Here is an 18,117-nt window from a genome sequence, read left to right as displayed (position 1 = left end):
ATAATACCAAGCTACAAGCTAAATCTACGGACCTCGAGTCTCGCAGCCACCGTAACAATATCAGGATCATTGGTCTACCTGAGTCCATCGAAGGGCCTCACCCCTCCACCTTCTTTTCTGAACTTCTGGCTGAGGTCCTTGGTGACGGCGTTTTTGAGTCTCCACCGGAGTGCGACAGAGCGCACCGTACACTCTCCAACAAGCCAGGACCGGGTCAGAGACCGAGACCCGTGGTCGTCAGACTCCTCAGATTCCAGCAGAAAGATAAGATCATCTGTGAGGCCAGAGCTAAGAGAGGCAAACTGCGGTACCGTGGGACCCCCATTGCAATCTACGAGGATTATCCTTCTGAGATAGTGGAGCAGAGCAGGGAATACCAAGAGGTGATGTCTGAACTTTCCCAACGGGGCTTCAAGCCCGCACTACCCCTAGCCTAGCCCTGCGAGGCTTAACATCACACTGAAGGATGGGGTCAGGAAGAGACTTTCCTCCGTTTCTGAGGCCAAGGACTTTATTGCAGCTGACCGATCTGGTATCGGCTCTCATGCATCCTCCTCCACCTGACTGCTGCAGTTTGGTAACGTTAGCCCAGTTTACTAGCCCATCGTGGCTACCTCAGTAACTTGTCTGACCTATTAGTTCACATGGGTTTTAATTATGGCGTTAACACGCAGACAGACATGTGTGTTTCTCCATGGCTAGTAGTTATTTTCTTGGCCTGTTTTCATTGACTTCTTATATTTTCCTTTTTGTTGTTCCTTGCCGTTATGAATGCCTGTTGATAGGTCACACGTCATGTTATCCGCAGAGTATCGCTTTTGCCTCTAGAGGGAGCAACAGCTCCATTGATGTGGAGTCGTCCTCTCTTCTCTTTCTCCTGTGTATGCAAGACAGTGTTTGTCCAGGTCAACTTGTCTTCGAGGAACTTCCTAGATGGTGTCTGCCATGACAACGACAGGTAGAGGAGTGCGCCTGATTTCCTGGAATACTAAGGGCATGAACAACGCTACTAAAATTGGTAAAGTAATGACACGGCTGCAACATCTGAATGGAGATATGATATTCCTGCAGGAAACTCATCTTAAATCTTCTGATACCCTTCGTATTAAAAGGGCATGGATGAGTCACTTGTTCCACTCAAAATTCTCCCACAAAGCCAGAGGGGCAGCAATTATTATTCACAAGAATGTCAGATTTGAACTGACAAATTCGATATCAGATCCTAATGGTCGTTATGTCATAGTTTCGGGCACGCTACAGAACACACCAGTGATACTAGCTTCTATCTACGCTCCCAATTGGGATGATGGTCATTTTTTTGTGAACCTCTTCGCTCAAATTCCCAACGCCGACAACCATCGTATTATTATGGCTGGTGACTGGAATTTGGTCCAGGACGTGAGTCTCGACAGGTCATCGCTCACACAAGCTACTCTCTCCAATTCGGCCAAGGTAGTACTGCACAATGCATCACGATTAGGACTCTCAGACCCCTGGAGATTTATTAACCCGCAAAGTAGAGCATTTTCCTTCTTCTCGCACAGGCACCACACTTTTTCACGAATTGATTTCTTTTTACTCTATAACAATTTGATTCATCTAGTCAATTTATGCGAATACCATCCGATAGCCATCTCAGATCATTCTCCCACCTCGGTTGACATTAATTTCCCTCTTGGTATGTCCCCCCCTCCATTATGGAAATTCAATTCTCCCCTGCTGTCAGACAGTGGATTTAGAGACTATCTTTCCACTCAGATTTCTTCCTACATTGAAATGAATGACACTTCCGACGTTAGTAGCGGTATTCTCTGGGAGGCTCTTAAGGCCACTGTACGGGGACAGGTCATTTCGTACACTTCACGTAAGAGAAAAGAGGAAAAGGCTTTCAGAAGTCTGTGTTGAGCTTCGCTTACTCGATGAAACGTACTCATCCTCTCCTTCTCCTTCTCTCTATAAAAAACGCCTCCTGCTACATTCAGAACACGACCTTCTGATGACAGGCATTGTTGAGAGACAACTGAGACAGTGTAGGCAGCATTACTTTGAGCAGGGCGACAAAGCTGGTAGACTCCTAGCTCAACAAGCTCGTGCGGCCAGTGCGTCCAGATTGATTCTCCAAATCAGATTGTCCAATGGCAACCTTACTTCTAACCCAGCTGATATTAACAGGGCTTTCTCTGAATTTTACACCAATCTCTACACTTCGGATTGTCCCCCGATCCCTGCCACGACCCCCAATCCTCTTGACTACTTAACATACCCCAAAATTAACGAGAACATCGCTGGCGAATTGGGCGGCCCCATCTCCACCATTGAGATACATGATGCAATAAAATCTATGCAAAGTGGGAAGTCTCCTGGGCCTGACGGCTATACAGTTCTATAAGGCATATTCTTCCAAGTTAGCCCCGATTTTGGCAAGGATGTACAATGACTCTCTCCAGACAGGCCGATTGCCAGAAACGTTGTCCATTGCGTCTATCTCCTTGCTTCTCAAGAAAGACAAAGATCCTACTTCATGTGGCAGTTACAGACCAATCTCACTGTTAAATGTGGACTGTAAGATACTGGCCAAAATACTGGCTATCCGCCTCCAACGCGTACTGCCAGATATAATTTCGCTGGACCAAACAGGCTTTATGGTGGGGAGACACTCTTTTTTTAACACAAGGAGGTTGCTTGATGTAATTTTCTCTCCTTCCTCTAACACCCCCGAAGTCATAGTGACACTTGATAGGGTTGAGTGGGGTTTCCTATTTTCTAGTCTTGATAAATTTGGTTTCGATTCCCAATTTATTTCCTGGATTAAACTCCTATATGCCTCTCCATCTGCCTCTGTACACACTAATGGCATTCGATCTCCCCCTTTCTCTCTCCAACGTGGTACTCGCCAGGGGTGTCCTCTTTCGCCGCTGTTGTTCAATATAGCCATTGAACCTCTCGCTATCTGGCTCAGAAGCCATGATAGGTTTGAGGGCATTACGCGTCATGGCTTGGTTCATAAACTGTCTCTATATGCTGATGACCTTCTTCTTATGATCTCGAACCCCTTATCCTCTCTCCCCCCCATACTGTCAATTTTAGATCAATTTGGCCGTGTATCAGGTTACAAACTAAACATTCAAAAGAGCGAAGTATTTTTTGTAAATAAAATGGCAGAGACACTTCCCCAATCCCTATTCCCCTTTAAAAGGGCTGTGGAGGGGTTCAAATGCTTGGGGGTGTTTGTTGCAAACTCTTTTAAAGACCTGTTCCCGAAAAACTTTCAGCCTCTACTAGATAAATGCAAAGCCGATATGTCTAGGTGGGCCTCCCTTCCCCTGTCTCTTGCGGGTCGCGTCAACCTTATAAAGATGGTCATCCTGCCAAAGTTTCTTTACCTTTTCCAACACATCCCTGTACGCATCAACAAATCTTTTTTCACTGATCTTGATAAGCAGTTGAATGCGTTCATCTGGAACAACAAGCCTGCGCGTATTAGAAGGTTGTGTCTCCAACTCCCTAAATCAGAAGGGGGCCTGGCGCTCCCCAACTTTCGCCACTATTACTGGGCCTCTAATATTAACAAACTCCTCTATTGGGCTAACTGTAAACTTTCAGACCCCTGCCCACCTTGGGTACATATCGAGCTGTCATCTTCTGCTCCTTTGCACTCTATAATCTGCTCTCAGCTCCCTGTAGCGACCCATAAACATTTGAGTAACCCAATTGTTACTAGCACCTTAAGCATTTGGCTCCAATTCAGGAAACAGCACGGGTTACATAGAGCTTCGGTTCACGCCCCAATTTCAAACAATCACCTATTCTCCCCATCGTGTACTGACCCGGCCTTCCGCGTTTGGTCGAACAATGGTCTGGCAACGCTTAATGACCTTTACGAGGATGGAGTCTTTTCATCCTTTGAGTCCCTGTCAGTCAAATTCAACCTGCCAAACAGTCATCTCTTCCGTTTTTTCCAAATCAGGCACTTCATTCAAAAGCAATTTTCCTAACCGCCCCCCCGAATCGCCAATTGATACATTTCTCACACTCGACCCTGATCAAAAGTGCTTGGTTTCAGTTCTCTATGGTCAGATTGGTTCCCTGAGTCCGGACCCTATGGTGCCTCTTAAGGAGCTCGGGAGCGTGATCTAGGTAGCAACATTTCCGATGATCAATGGAGTGACGTTCTCAACCTAGTCCATACATCATCTATCTGTGCTAGACATGGCCTACTCCAGTGCAAGGTGCTCCACAGAGCTCACTTTACTAATGCTAAGCTGGCTAAAATGTTCCCGGATCGGAGTGATGCCTGTAACAGATGCAATCAATCCCCAACTGACCATCTGCACATGTTCTGGACTTGCCCGAGGCTGGACACATTTTGGTCTGACATATTTGGAACCATTGAGCAGTGTCTCTTGATCGAGGACAGACCCCGTGCCGACCTCATTTAGGACAGTTTGAAACGCGACGGCCGTGGTCGGCACGGGGTCTGTCCTCGATCAAGAGACAACCTCCAGCTTGACTTGAGACTGCCCCCGTGATAAATACATTTAATTATAATGAAGCCAGCTGCAATGGATCACACTGGAGCTCATGTGAAATCAACTTTGATACAGTACAGTATGTTTGGTACTACTGTATAGCGGATCTTTGTTAAGATCCATATGTCACGGATAGGATCATAGTCTGTGCTAAATAAGAGACATGTAATCATTTACAAAACATCACCATGTTGTTATTTAACAAAATAATGTTGTTTAGTCGAAAAAACGATCATTTATGTTTATGTTCGCCGAATTGACATGAAATCACTGACAAATATGAATATACTGTATTCAACTTCATTAAAACGTTATTAACGTGCCTAAACTCAGTAATTCACTAAAAATATTTATATTTTAATGGAGCCTTGTCAGGCAGATCAGGATCCCGACGGGTGTTATTTTTCCCCACAATGACCAAGTCGAGGAAATTATCCCGCTTATTACATGGCCACATTCTCAACAAAGTAACGACATGACTCCCAATATTAATTGAAATGCTTTTATGGATTTAGAAAATGTTTTTATTGATTTAAAAAATTGTTGTATGTATTGATTTAAATTGACATGCATCCGCTAAGAGAAATAGTCACTAGACACTTGACACAGTGGCTTTTGGCAAAGCAGAAAAAGAACACTCAAACCAAGAGATGAGTTATTGTTATTACAACGTGACTTCACTATTATTTAACAGACACTGATGCTGTCAGAAGAGAGGGAGGAAAAAGAGAGGCCAGGCTCTTGTATTTTATTATTATATAGTCGTTATTCATTTGTTTTAAAGCTCAATAAATAACAAAGAAGACCTTTGACCGGCACTTTTATAATTTTGTCCGGAAGATTTAAACTTTAACACACGTTGACCGGCGAAAAACTCTGCCCGGTTCCCTCGGCCCCCACCACGGTGAATAAACAGAAGGCCAACCATGACAACCATGCTTCTTCGCTGCTTTTGTGGAGGAAGTTACAGCGCTACATCCTGGGGATTGTGTTTACAAACATTGACCATACCGTTCACCATCCCCCACCCCCCTACTGTATGTTGATTTTTGACTTTGTTTAGAGCAGTGAATTCTCTTTCTCTCTGCAGCAGAGAGCTAAGCGCTGTCAGACCGGACCTAACCCTAACCCTGAAAAGTATTATCATCTGAAATTAATCATTATGTTATTAGTATTAAATACATATAAGTATTTTTACAACTTGTATTTAGAAATACTCTGTTGTAATTTTGATGCATAAATGTGTTCATCCATTCAATGTGGCATCTGCTATAATGGGGTTAATGTATGATATTACTTAATAATACAATACACTATATAATATATGATATGATAATTAAATTTTAATTTGATTCATTTCTTATTTCATAGTTTCTCATCATTATTATAACAGTTCTGTTTCATATGAGTGTTGAGAGCTGTATCCATAAATCTCTTAATTTTGCCCTCAAAGTGCACCAGATTGATGCATTTAACTTCAATATAAAGAAAAACATCTTCTGTTGTAACAACAATAACATTATAAATAGTAACATAGCTGAACATGGTATTGCACATTTAGCTTTGAGTGTTACTGACCTGAGATGTTTTCATTACATGAATTAAGGTGACTGAGGCTTTTTAACATAGACTGTTCAGTGTCCCACATTTTGCACAGAACTGTCCCTGGAAATGCAGATTGTCTGAGACAACTTGGCACTAAGAGTACTGATATGTCTACCATTTCTTTTATGAGGGTAATATCTGCATTTTCTCTTTTGAAAAACTAAGTCTTAGTTTGGCCACTCATTTTTAATCACACACGTCTCCCCATCCCATTCAAATTGAAATTCTTGACTGGAAGAGCAGTGTAGCCTACATGTAAATGAGTGGCATTTACTATTTATTTTTCATGCATTTGAAAATAAATAGTACCCCCCTCTGAGTGACTATCTGTTGACTTCACATCTTGTCACAAACCAGGGGACTTTACTTCCTGATTTTTGGAAGACAAGACTGACCCAAGATACCTGTACATAGTGGAAAGTGAAATTGACATTGTCAAATTTAATAAAAATACAAAATAATGTATCTGTTTACATGTTTTACTGTACTGTGATCTGCATGCACTTATCAAACATTTAATTAAAGAATGGTGATATACACAGTATATGCTGTGATGCAGTGGGAGGAGCAAAACACACACTTCAAGTCAGATCATCACCCTTAGCTATTTTAATTACCTCTCAAACTACTGTACCTAAATTAGTTATAAATGTTTATTTTTACTGTCGGCCGGGTCACTCATTACTGGATTAGCTGCTGCATGAGACAGACACTGAAAAGTATTATCATCTGAAATTAATCATTATGTTATTAGTATTAAATACATATAAGTATTTTTACAACTTGTATTTAGAAATACTCTGTTGTAATTATTGATGCATAAATGTGTTCATCCATTCAATGTGGCATCTGCTATAATGGGGTTAATGTATGATATTACTTAATAATACAATACACTATATAATATATGATATGATAATTACATTTTAATTTGATTCATTTCTTATTTCTCATCATTATTATGAAAGCACCCATTGTTTTAAATAATGGTCGGAATGTGACCTGTGAGCCTTCTGAATTACCGTGGGATAGCACATTCTAAACTAAAATGTTCAATCAATAAAGTAACATCTTATCTTATCTTATCTTAATAATATCTTCATATTAATAATAATAATAAATCATACAGTATGTGTCCAAAAGGGAGCAGGAGGAAGCAAACACAAAAATATGCAAAAAATATACTGCATATTAAAGCAAACGATTGTAAAGGTAAAAGTATGAGCATCAAATAAAATAAAATAAAGTTTTATTTATATAGCACATTTTTAAACGATTTTTGGTCGAGCCAAAGTGCTGTACATATAATACAAATACCCTACAGTAAAGACACTTTACAGCAAATACAACAGCACAGTTTGTTCAGAATATCAGTATGAGAAAACGACACCCTCTGTCCTTAGACCCTCACATCGTACAAGGAAAAACTTCCAGAGAAAAACCCACATTTCAAAGGGAAAAATGGGAGAAACCTCGGGGAGAGCAACAGAGGAGGGATCCCTCTCCCAGGACGGACAGAAGTGCAATAGATGCCGTGTGTAAATCGAAGAGATAATACATTTTACAGCGTAGGTAGACCGCATGACAAATAAAGAAGTGTAATGTAAACATTTACATTATTATTATGATTATTTAATATATAAAGACTATATATTATTGAATTACAATATTAGATATACTTTATTTGATCTAAAATATTGATGTGTTCAAATGCTCTTCTAAACAAAACTGAAAGTCCATGAAAAGTTGTCTTTCTGTATTTGTGAATGAAGCGCCATCTCCTGGTTAAATCCTGAAATTGAAAATCTGGCAACGCCCTCTTGGAAAATAGTGGGAGGGCTTAACATTCCCAGATGCTGGTCTTAGGCAGGTCTTAGGCAGGAAGCTGTAAGCTGGAGTCCTATCTGGAGTGCTACATCTGTATACGCCGTGTCATTGCCTTCACCACTCTATTAGCTAGACGCTCTATTCTCTTAAAATGGATATATGCTTCCCCACCAACACATGATCAGTGGATATGTGATGTCTTACTATGCCTTCAGATGGAGAAGTTAAGATTCTCATTAAAAGGATCTCTGAAATCCTTCCGTACTACCTGGAACCCACTATTAGGCCTTATCAAAGAACTCCCTATCACTTCTGACGCTGAGTCGCAGGTAGCTCTCTGAAAGGAAATAAATAAAATAAAAGTGACCAAATCAAATCAAATCAAATCAAATCAAATCAAATCAAAGTTTATTTGTAAAGCACATTGAAAAGCGATTTTTGGTCGGGCCAAAGTGCTGTACATGTAATAAATACTACAATCACATAAAAACACATTACTACAATCACAATAAAAGACAATAAATTACAACAGATATATAAAAAACACAGGGAAAAGTCAGGAGTCGTGCTCCGCTCTGACTAAAAGGCCAAGGAGAAGAAGTGTGTTTTAAGAGTAGATTTGATCTCTGCTAAGCAGTCCATCAATAGCTGTAATGAGTTGACATTTTAATTGAGTGGCAGATAGATCTGTACATCATCGGCGTAGCAGTGGAAGGGGATGTTGTGTTTTGTGAGAATTGAACCTAGGGGCAGTATGTACAGTAGAAAAAGGATGGGGCCCAGAATCGAGCCTTGGGGAACCCCACAGGTAAGAGGGGCTTTGGCAGAGGAGAAGGCACCTAGCTGCACTGAGAAGCTACGGTCTGTCAGGTAGGACCTGAACCATGCAAGGGCAGAGCCTGTGATGCCAGCGGACTGTTCAAGCCGTGACAACAGGATGCTATGGTCCACAGTGTCGAAGGCAACTGTCAGGTCTAACAGCACCAAGACAGCTGGGCTACCTGAGTCGGCGGCTAGGAGCATTCATATTACTGCTCTTCCGCCATGACCCTTTGTCTTTTGCCCTAGACTACTCATCTATATTTCCTTTTCGCTCTTAATTAAACCCTTTTTCCTCACCAAGACGACAATGTTTAGTATTATTTTCTTCCCTTATACCAGCAGACTGTTTTCGCTCTCGACTTTTCTTTTCTTTTTTTCTTTTTTCTTTTTATTAGTATTATTATTTATGTTTTACTTATAATTTTATCTGATTTATTCAGTTATTTTACTATTTGGGGCCATCCATACCTGTGGGTGGGGGGTGGGGGGGTTAAATGAAAAAAAAAACTGTAAACAAGGACTCTCTCCGAACCCTGAAGTGAATGCAATACATCACTTTATTTTATTTTCAAGGAGGTCCTTTATAATGATCCCCATTGTCTTCATTTGCTAATTGTAACATCTGTACTGTTTAGTATTGCTTATTACTGTTCTCACTTCTTGTCATTTGCTGGATTATGACTTGTTTGCAATAAAAAGATTTGTAAAAAAAAAAGAAAAACACGACAATTCTCAAGTGGTGGTTCACACAACAACCCCAGAGCCAGCACTTGAGCCAGGAGAAATTACAGCTACGTTGACGTTACTTTGAATCGCGGGGGTAAGCTAAACCGTTAGCAAGTAGCTATAGCTAGCCAGATATATTAAATAAACACTTTGTCATACAATCTAAATGTAATGTTTTTTAGCGTTACCTGGTGATTTCAAAGAAAGCTCTCTGGGAAATGTTGACTTACTGTTCGACATGAAGCTAGAAGCTACCTTACAGTACACAGTTGATCCTGAGTCCTGTCAGTTAAAGTGTTTCATAGTTAGCTTAGCTAAGCATCAACCAAGCACTGAAATATATGGATGTTATGTGACAGTATTTCTGAGAAAAAGTCAGCTGAAATGGTGGCATAGTTGCCACTGCTTTACGTGTCGACAGCATGATTGAACGTATTTGCAGCAGTAAATGTGGCTGTTTGGCCACTGACGTTGCCATAACAACACCTGAATGTAAATGTGCAACCTCTGTTTGTGACAGATTTTTGCATGAAATTATAATTCTTCTGAATGATATTCCTCTTGACAGCTAGTTTTTATGTGAACATTATGAGATGGACAGCCAGAGAGAATAAATGAAAAACAGTTATGAAATACTATATGACAAAACAAGAATACAGTTTAAAAGGGGAGTGATTTGTAAAATATCCATAAAGAAACATCTGTTTACAGTTCTGTTTCATATGGGTGTTGAGAGATGTATCCATAGATCTCTTAATTTTGCTCTCAAAGTGCACCAGATTGATGCTTTTAACTTCAATATTTAAATATTGCGGTGGAGCATGCCCCCGGACCCCCCTAGAGGAGGTGAGGACCCCCCTAGAGGATGTTAGGTCCACGCTGTTTACATGCTTATTTATACAATATGTGTGCTTATGCTAACATCATAAGACAAAAGTTGGTTCCGTGTTGTGTGAAGTGAGAACGCGCTAGAGTGAGGGGGGCCCCCAAGCCAAAGCTCGCTTAGGGCCCCCAAAAGTCTAGGGCCGGCCCTGTCTGATCCCATGTCTCAGTAAACGTTTAATTCATTGGCGGTCTGGATTTAAAAGCCAATGTTTCCATTTTAGATCTCATCCTACGAAAGCTTTCAAGGGTTCAAAAGAATCTTCACAGAACTCCTGGTGAGGGACACTGGTATCAGACTCAAATCTCAGAACAGTCATGGGCAACCAAACATGCTGAAAGAGCGTAGTGCAAGGTGCCACGATAACGATGTGCAGTTGAGCTTAATATGAAGGTTGAGTTTGAACATTGGTGTACTCTAAGCAAGGAGTTGGAAGGGTCTATAAGTCTTATCACTCTATGCCACTGGCCCATTTGGCATCAGAAAACGTTCTAAATGTGTAGTAATGATCACAATCAAGGCAATGTTCGAAGATGAGTATGGCCCAAGCAAGGGCCCCAGAAGTAGAGGTAAGGAAGTGTGGAATGGGCTATAAGCAACCACACTTTACTTTGCTCTGACACTGCTCCGTAAAAAATGTATGTGTTTATGCATGTGTGTATTTCAGACCTAAAACTGAAATATGTCCTTGTCTTCCTGTGAAACAACCTTAAAAGTGTAATTTAACGTGCATCTACTTGACATCTACTCACTTGGCAGGCCGGTAATCCGGTATGTTCCGGTCCAGAGAGATCCTTTCACTGAGGTATGCGTTGTAGCCATACTTCTCCCACAGGTATTTGGCGTCGCTCTCCTCAGCGGTGGCCAGCGTCGCGGGGAGGCCGCCCTTACCCCGACCCCCGAAGCCCTCTATCAGGCCCAGAGACTTGGACAGACCTGGGGGAGGCAAACGAGAGGAGATTACATGTCAGGATCCTTTAGTCGGGCTGAGTCACTCTCTTAGTAATGCTCTCTGTGGCTCACAGCTGATCGCCTCCTCATCACAGCTCAGCTTCACATGAACATACAGGATGTCGACAGTGGCTGTCCAAACACGTGAACATCTGAGCTGAATTCACATTATGACAAATAGTGGCCCAGATTCACATAGAAAACCTTCCATGTACAGGTACACTGATAAAAACGATTTAAATTATACAAGAAATTACTAATAATTTTTCTTTTACTCAAAATCTCTCCTTTTATTGAATGTGTTACTTGAATTTGCAAGTAATTTTGTATCTTCATTTTGATAAGTACATTTAACCTCTTAAGCCCTGAGCCTGTTTTTCAGGTCTCAGGCTCGAAAATGACATTCCCAGAACAAATGACCATATCTTCCCTTCTAAAAGGGTTAAATTAATAATCTTTATTCTCAAAGTAATGATAAATCTGTGAGTTGGATGTAGAAAAGTCAGAGTCAATATAGATGTTTTTTATTTTAAAGAAAATTCAGATTTTACATAGTAAAAAACTGTAAATTATAGTGTCCATCCAAAAATTCTTTCTTACTTATAGTGAAAACTACCCTTGGATGATGGGTTAGTAGACTAAAAGCTTTAGGAATCCAAAGTACAACATATAATAAGTACCCTGTATCAAGATTGATGCAAAACAAGTGAAATTTGACCTTTTTAGAGAGATTTAGCCAAAAAACCCCACTTCTGGGGTCATTTGGGTGGCCAATGGAATCGAGGGAAAGTTATATACACACCAAAACATTAACAAATAAGGAGTGAGAGTGACGCGTTACCAAAACCGGAAGCTGCATACACTCTGGTGGCTACCATTAGCAGCTAACTTTTCCGCTCCAATTTTTACATACAAAATGGAATTATGGATTATAAAGAATTTTTTCAAAGGCACAGGTACATTATCAACCTATGGATCAACAGTTGTAGCATTTTTATTTTTCGTTTTAATGCCATTGAACACGTCTTTTGACCTAATTGACAGCTACGGTGAGACGATCTGCCGTAAATGCTCCGTAAAGGTACGTGTTGTGATGTCTGTGTTTGCTTCCCCTGTCGCAAGTTCGGATCGCTCAGTGATGATACTATACCTAAATAAGTCTCAGCTTTAATCGGCTATATTGCATGTGCAGCTACAATAAGTAATAAGGGTATCTTTATCTTGAATTGTGTGCCGCAGTGCGTTAGAATTCTTTCGCTCAGGGGTCATTTAGACGCTTTTTATGAGACTTGTGTTTTGTTTTGGTAAAAATGGTTCATATCTTCAGTTAGCTGAGATTCTTCCCGTTAATCTGGTGCTACACATTAATAGTTTCATAAATGTTAAGAAGCCCTGAGACATTATCTCGAAAAAAAAACGGTGGGAGGGGTCCAATGGGGTTAAATCATAGCACCAAGTAAATGTTAACTAAAGTAATGTTAGTAAAATGTACCTGAGCAATGTGAGTAAAGGTGGGTGACGCCGACGATGACGTCAGAGGAGTTTGCGCACAGTACAGACATTTGAAAAAAAGCAGACGGTTCCAGCATGGACCCTCATCTAATATGAATACTCGTGGATTTTGAATCATATAAGTATATTTTTGTACTTTATTAACTCTGTACATCCCAGTTAGCTTGCAAGCTTAATGTGGATATCAAACAAACAGCTGTTTCAGCTTAGCAATTTAGCTAGTTAGCGTGCTAGCTAATTTAGCCTGCTGTCATGGACGAGGCACACATAACATGTAATACTTAGTGGTACAGCTGGCGAAATTCACAGTTTTGAATAAAACATGTGGCAGTGGGGCACTAGTAGTTCAGAAGAGTTTTTTTGTTGGTGGTATTCGCGCTACATTTTCAAATGCTGCTCGGTAGTAAAGCAGTGTGTCGCCAAACTGAGTTTTCCTTTACTGTGGGAGTCAAGTCATTTCACTCACATGCATCCGACTGTGTGTGATGCACATGTGTGCTTTTATTTCCTGTGTACACTGAGACAGATAGCGGCACCAGATTCCTAAAAAACACATTCACTGCCATGGACACTGCTCTGTGGGCCAGTCTGTGATGCGGCCTATTTTACTGCAGCCTAAAGAAGGCGAGGGGTGATCCAGGAAGACTACTGGGAAGTTGAACTGTTGGTGCCTCCTTCTGTAGCGCGTTAAATTGAAGTTAAGGCATAATCTTTGTTTCCAATTTATTTTTGTACTTACAGTTATGTGTGTTCGCTACAATAATTGACATGTCTGTTAAACAGCACCAAGCTGAAGTTAGAGGGAAGCCGCACTCCCGCCTGATGGGGCTTCTGGAAGAGTCTGCAGAGGAGCTGATTAAAGAGAACCAGGTAAATGTTCTGCTTGATTTGTGTTAAAATGTGTCTGCTGTTCTGTTTGTACATGAATATCTCTATTCTCTAAATGTAAGTACATCTTGCCAGTATGTGAAAAACCTCTTCAGTCTCCAGTTTTTAAGTTAACATTTAGATGAAGTACATTGGAATCAAATTTTACTGTATAATATTTATATATATTTTCAAACTTACTCAATTTCAATGTTTAATATTCTGATTCAAAATGTGTTTTTCAGGAGAATTGATAGTTTGAGCCTGTAGAACCCAATTATTTAATCAGGTTTACTTCCTGTTGGGAACAAAGCAAACATTTAATAAACTGAGCTTCCTTACTTGTAGTCATACTTTGACCATAACAAATAAGAGTTAATATAAATTCCCATATCCACACTGTAGCTACTGTGCAATGTGTACTGTACAATAGGCCTATTGCTATTTTTTTACTTTTACTAAGGTCAGTAGTTCCCATATTCAGTGTTGAAAACTCACTTTCTTTAAAGATTAAAGAGAAAAACATTTCCATTTCTAGGCTGAATGCTGCTCAAAAAGCTTCAAACGTTCTACCGTTTCAATAAGGGATAAATATGATTCTTCCTAGTGTGACTAAGTGTATTTGTGGGTGGAAGTGATTAAAGTGACTATCGTTCAACGTGATAAGCTGTGATCATGCCTGTTGGCAAACATCCTGCTGAAGGCACTGCATCCCGAAAAGCTGCTCTGCTTTCGACCCTGATCTCCCCGCTAAAGGAAGGATGCTCTTCAGGAAAACATTAGCTACAATACTTAAGGATAATAAAATAGGTTTTGATAGTTATCTGCATAGGGGATTTTACTTTAGTCAATTTAAAACAAACATCTCTTATAAAAATATAAGAATAATTAATATTATCCTTTTCAGAAATGTTATACACCCTCTAATTTTTTTCAATGCAAAAAAAGGAAGACAAATCCATTTGCCTCATCCACATTAAACCAAGGTTGACTATTTTAGCAGACAATTTTATCAAACATGCTAGAAGGGTCAAAGCAGATATCTGCTTTGTACTGTGAGAAGTTGGACAAATATCATTACTTCTGCAGTATGACATTTTCGGCCCAATTCCAGACCGCCCCCTACACACTACCCCTCTATTCGCGCATTCGCACGGCGGGTCCGCCACATTAAGTGCTGTTCCAAACCAACGAGTGTGGAAGGGGAGTGGATTATCAAGCCCTCCAACAGAGAATCTGCATCACCTGACTTCACCTGCTTCACTACGGCCCAATCCCAAACCACTCCCTCGACCCTCCGTGACGGAGTGAACTCCGTCTGTAGCCACACTCGCAGCTCAACGAGGCTCCCTCCTGTCAGATGGAGGGAGTAAATACAGCGGCAAGCTTTGGGACAAACTCCCCTCTCTCCGGCAGAAACAGGAAATGCCGTAACTGTATGTAACAACGGTTTCAAATCAGCATCTCTTAGACAAAAAATGTAAATTAAGAACTCAAATAAAACTCCAAACATCTTTCATTGTGTTACTTTTTTGTAAAGCTCTTTTAGTTTTAAACCTGATGTTTATAAGCTTCTTAGTTTTTGCAACAGTCTGTAAATATACACAACTTTATAATAAAATGCACACATTTACCTTTTTCTAGACTAAACACAGGTATGATCCTAAGTTAAAAAAATATGAGGTTATCATGAGGTTGTTAACATCGCAATTTATCAGTGGATGTTTGCTGGAACTACTTGTAAACAGCGTGTTTCCTGACGGACACACACAGCGTGACTCCGGTCAGGTAGACCAGTCTCAAGTCAGCACCGATGCAGACTCGCTGTTTGAGGGTTTGATAGCCCACTCCCCCTCCACACCTCTCCACACTCGTTGGTTTGGAACAGCACTTAATGTGGCGGACCCTCCGCGCGAACACGCAAACGGAGGGGTAGTGTGTAGGGCGTGGTTTGGGATTGGGCCTACCTGACCGACCAACGCTGTGTGTGTCCGTCATGAAACACGCTGTGTACAAACATTTCCGTGGAAACATTCACTGATAAACTGCACAACAAGAGCCATTTAATATCTTCATACAGATGTTAACAACTTCATGGTTACCTCGTATTTGTTTAAATTTAGGATAATTTACTCATGTCTAGAAAACGGTAAAAGTTGTGTATATTTAAACTGACTTTTGCAAAAACTAAGCAGCTTATAAACATCAGATTTTAAAACAAAAATATGTTTACAAAAAATATATGCCATAAAAGATTTGTGGGTTTTATTTGGTTATTTTTAATCCAAGAGACGCTGTTTTTACACCCTCCATCTGAAAGAAGGGAGCCTCATTTAGCTGAGAGTGAGACTACAGCCGGAGTTCACTCCATCACGGAGGGGGAGTGGGTAGGGTGTGGTTTGGAATTGGGCCTTCATGTCAGGGGCCCGAGGGGGAGAACTCTTGCAGATCCCTTGAGGAAAAACCAGTTTGACATGTTATTTCAGTGTTGTAGTGCCGAGAGATAGGGAGTCGGAGGCGGTGCAGTGAAGGTGAAAAGTGGTGCTTTAATGAGCAGCAGAAATGCACATGCTGTCGGGTCGCAGCCCGGGAAGACAAGAGAAAGCGAAAGGGAGGGCACGCAGTAAGTACCAACCAAGTATGTCCGTGTGGAAACAGTACCCCCAACCTGTAGTTCCATGATTGGATTATGTAACCCCAGTGTATGAATCAGTGATCACTACAGTGTAACCTTTGTGTTGTCTTCCCGTCAGCTGTGCTGCTTTTGTCCTGGTTTGACTGTTCATATATCACCAAAATGGGTTACCTTCAAAGCCAACCTAATTCCAACTCATTATCCGATGTGTTAATGATCTTTTGGGCATTTAGGTTCAATAGACTTTAAGTACACAAAATTAAACTTAAAGGTGGGGTAGGTAATTTTGGAGAAACCAGCTCGAGTGCGCTCGGATTTGAAAATACACAGCCGGAAAAAATCTGCCACTTCCTTACAGAGCCCCTCCTCCAACACACACGAACATGACCAATGAGGGCACGAGATAAGTTTGTGCCCAGATGGAAGGCTGACAGGCAGGTAGGCCATCCAGTTATTTTAGCCGGGTCGGCTAAAATGATTGCCACAGATGACATTTTTTTTATGGATTTTTTGTCAAAGCACTTAAGATATTCATTGCTATCGGGATGTTAAGAGCATTCCATGGAATATAACAAAAAGTGTATCTCGAGCCGGTTTCTCAAACTTACCTACCCCACCTTTAAGTTTTGAGTTAAAAAAGTCAAACATGTAGAATGACTTTAGAGGAATATATGTATTTTCACTGACTGGTATATATGTCGAAGTTTAGAATTAGTCAGGATTCTGTTTTGAAATAATTTCAGATGTTTAAGGGAAGCACGTAATGACACCGGAGGCTCAAGTTCAAATAAAACACCCAGAAAGCTAGTGAATATATTTTTTTCTTGTGAAGAATTCAACAACAACAAAATTGAAACTATGACTTTAAGTGTATCATGCTAACATGTTTGAGTGATTGTTTTAGGTTAGTTCAAAGCGAGAATATTACATTAATCTAATTGATGAACTATACAGTAGGCTATACTTGACAATGACATGAGAATGTGTTGTGTAGTGTGAAACTATCCATGTTGTTTTGGTGGTTAACCTCTTATCCCGACATGGAAACATTTAGAAATCTGAGCCAAGGAACATTAATATTAAGGTTACCGTTTAACTGCCGGTACACCACATCCTCCAGAGAGCTGAGCCTCTTCAGCAGCACCTCATGGCTGATGCCGGGCCCCAGCGAGGTCCCGTTCCCCGGGGCCCTCCTCCCGTCTGCAGCAGCCTCCGGGCCGGCGGCGGTCGGGACGCTGCTGCGGGTGTTGCACTTGGCCCAGAAAGTGATGAACGCGGCCACCGTGAGCACGTTCAGCACCAGTAACACCCTCCATCTCCGGAACACATAAGCCATCAAAAAGTCCGGGGGACAGGTGGAGGAGTGGGGGGGGGGGGGGGGGGGGGGGTTTCCGGAGATCCGTGTCACAGATTCAGGGCTCCCTCGGTTTGCGATGCGCTGAAAGCTGCAGGGATAATTCGGCATAAAATAGTCAAAACAAATGTAAATAATATATGCACCATAAATGAATGTGCGCGCTTAACATTTGGCACCGGGGTTATTTTAGGGTGCATCCCCCTGCTGAGGAAATGCGGGACGCCTGGCCATCAGTCCGTATCAACGCCACTTCAATCCCGTGTTTAAGATCATGTACAGGAGGGTGTAAAACAAAGACACCAGCATATGTTGATGTTCAGGAACAGATTCTGGTAAATAATTAAACAGTGGAGAGATGATCCAGTGTTTCCCCCTGCTTTGCGGCTAACAGGAGTCAGCGGTG

At 41.1% G+C, this 18,117-nt stretch overlaps 1 protein-coding gene across 1 annotated transcript in view; it reads right to left on the bottom strand.

Annotated features, from left to right (window-relative positions):
• The window catches only part of galnt17 (polypeptide N-acetylgalactosaminyltransferase 17), a 48,205-nt gene extending 30,512 nt beyond the window's left edge, over positions 1 to 17,693 (bottom strand). Inside the window, exons 1-2 of the mRNA XM_034115813.1 lie at positions 17,447 to 17,693; positions 11,145 to 11,328 (exon numbers count right to left, since the gene is read on the bottom strand). Of these exons, the coding sequence (XP_033971704.1) occupies positions 11,145 to 11,328; positions 17,447 to 17,693 (431 nt within the window). The remainder of the gene's footprint in view (positions 1 to 11,144; positions 11,329 to 17,446) is intronic.
• Positions 17,694 to 18,117: the final 424 nt, after the last annotated feature.

Source organism: Trematomus bernacchii, unplaced genomic scaffold (assembly GCF_902827165.1).
Source record: "Trematomus bernacchii unplaced genomic scaffold, fTreBer1.1, whole genome shotgun sequence".
NCBI classification, from domain to species: domain Eukaryota; kingdom Metazoa; phylum Chordata; class Actinopteri; order Perciformes; family Nototheniidae; genus Trematomus; species Trematomus bernacchii.
The sequence above is the reverse complement of the archived record's forward strand: the minus strand, read 5'-3'. Positions and strand labels throughout refer to the sequence as shown.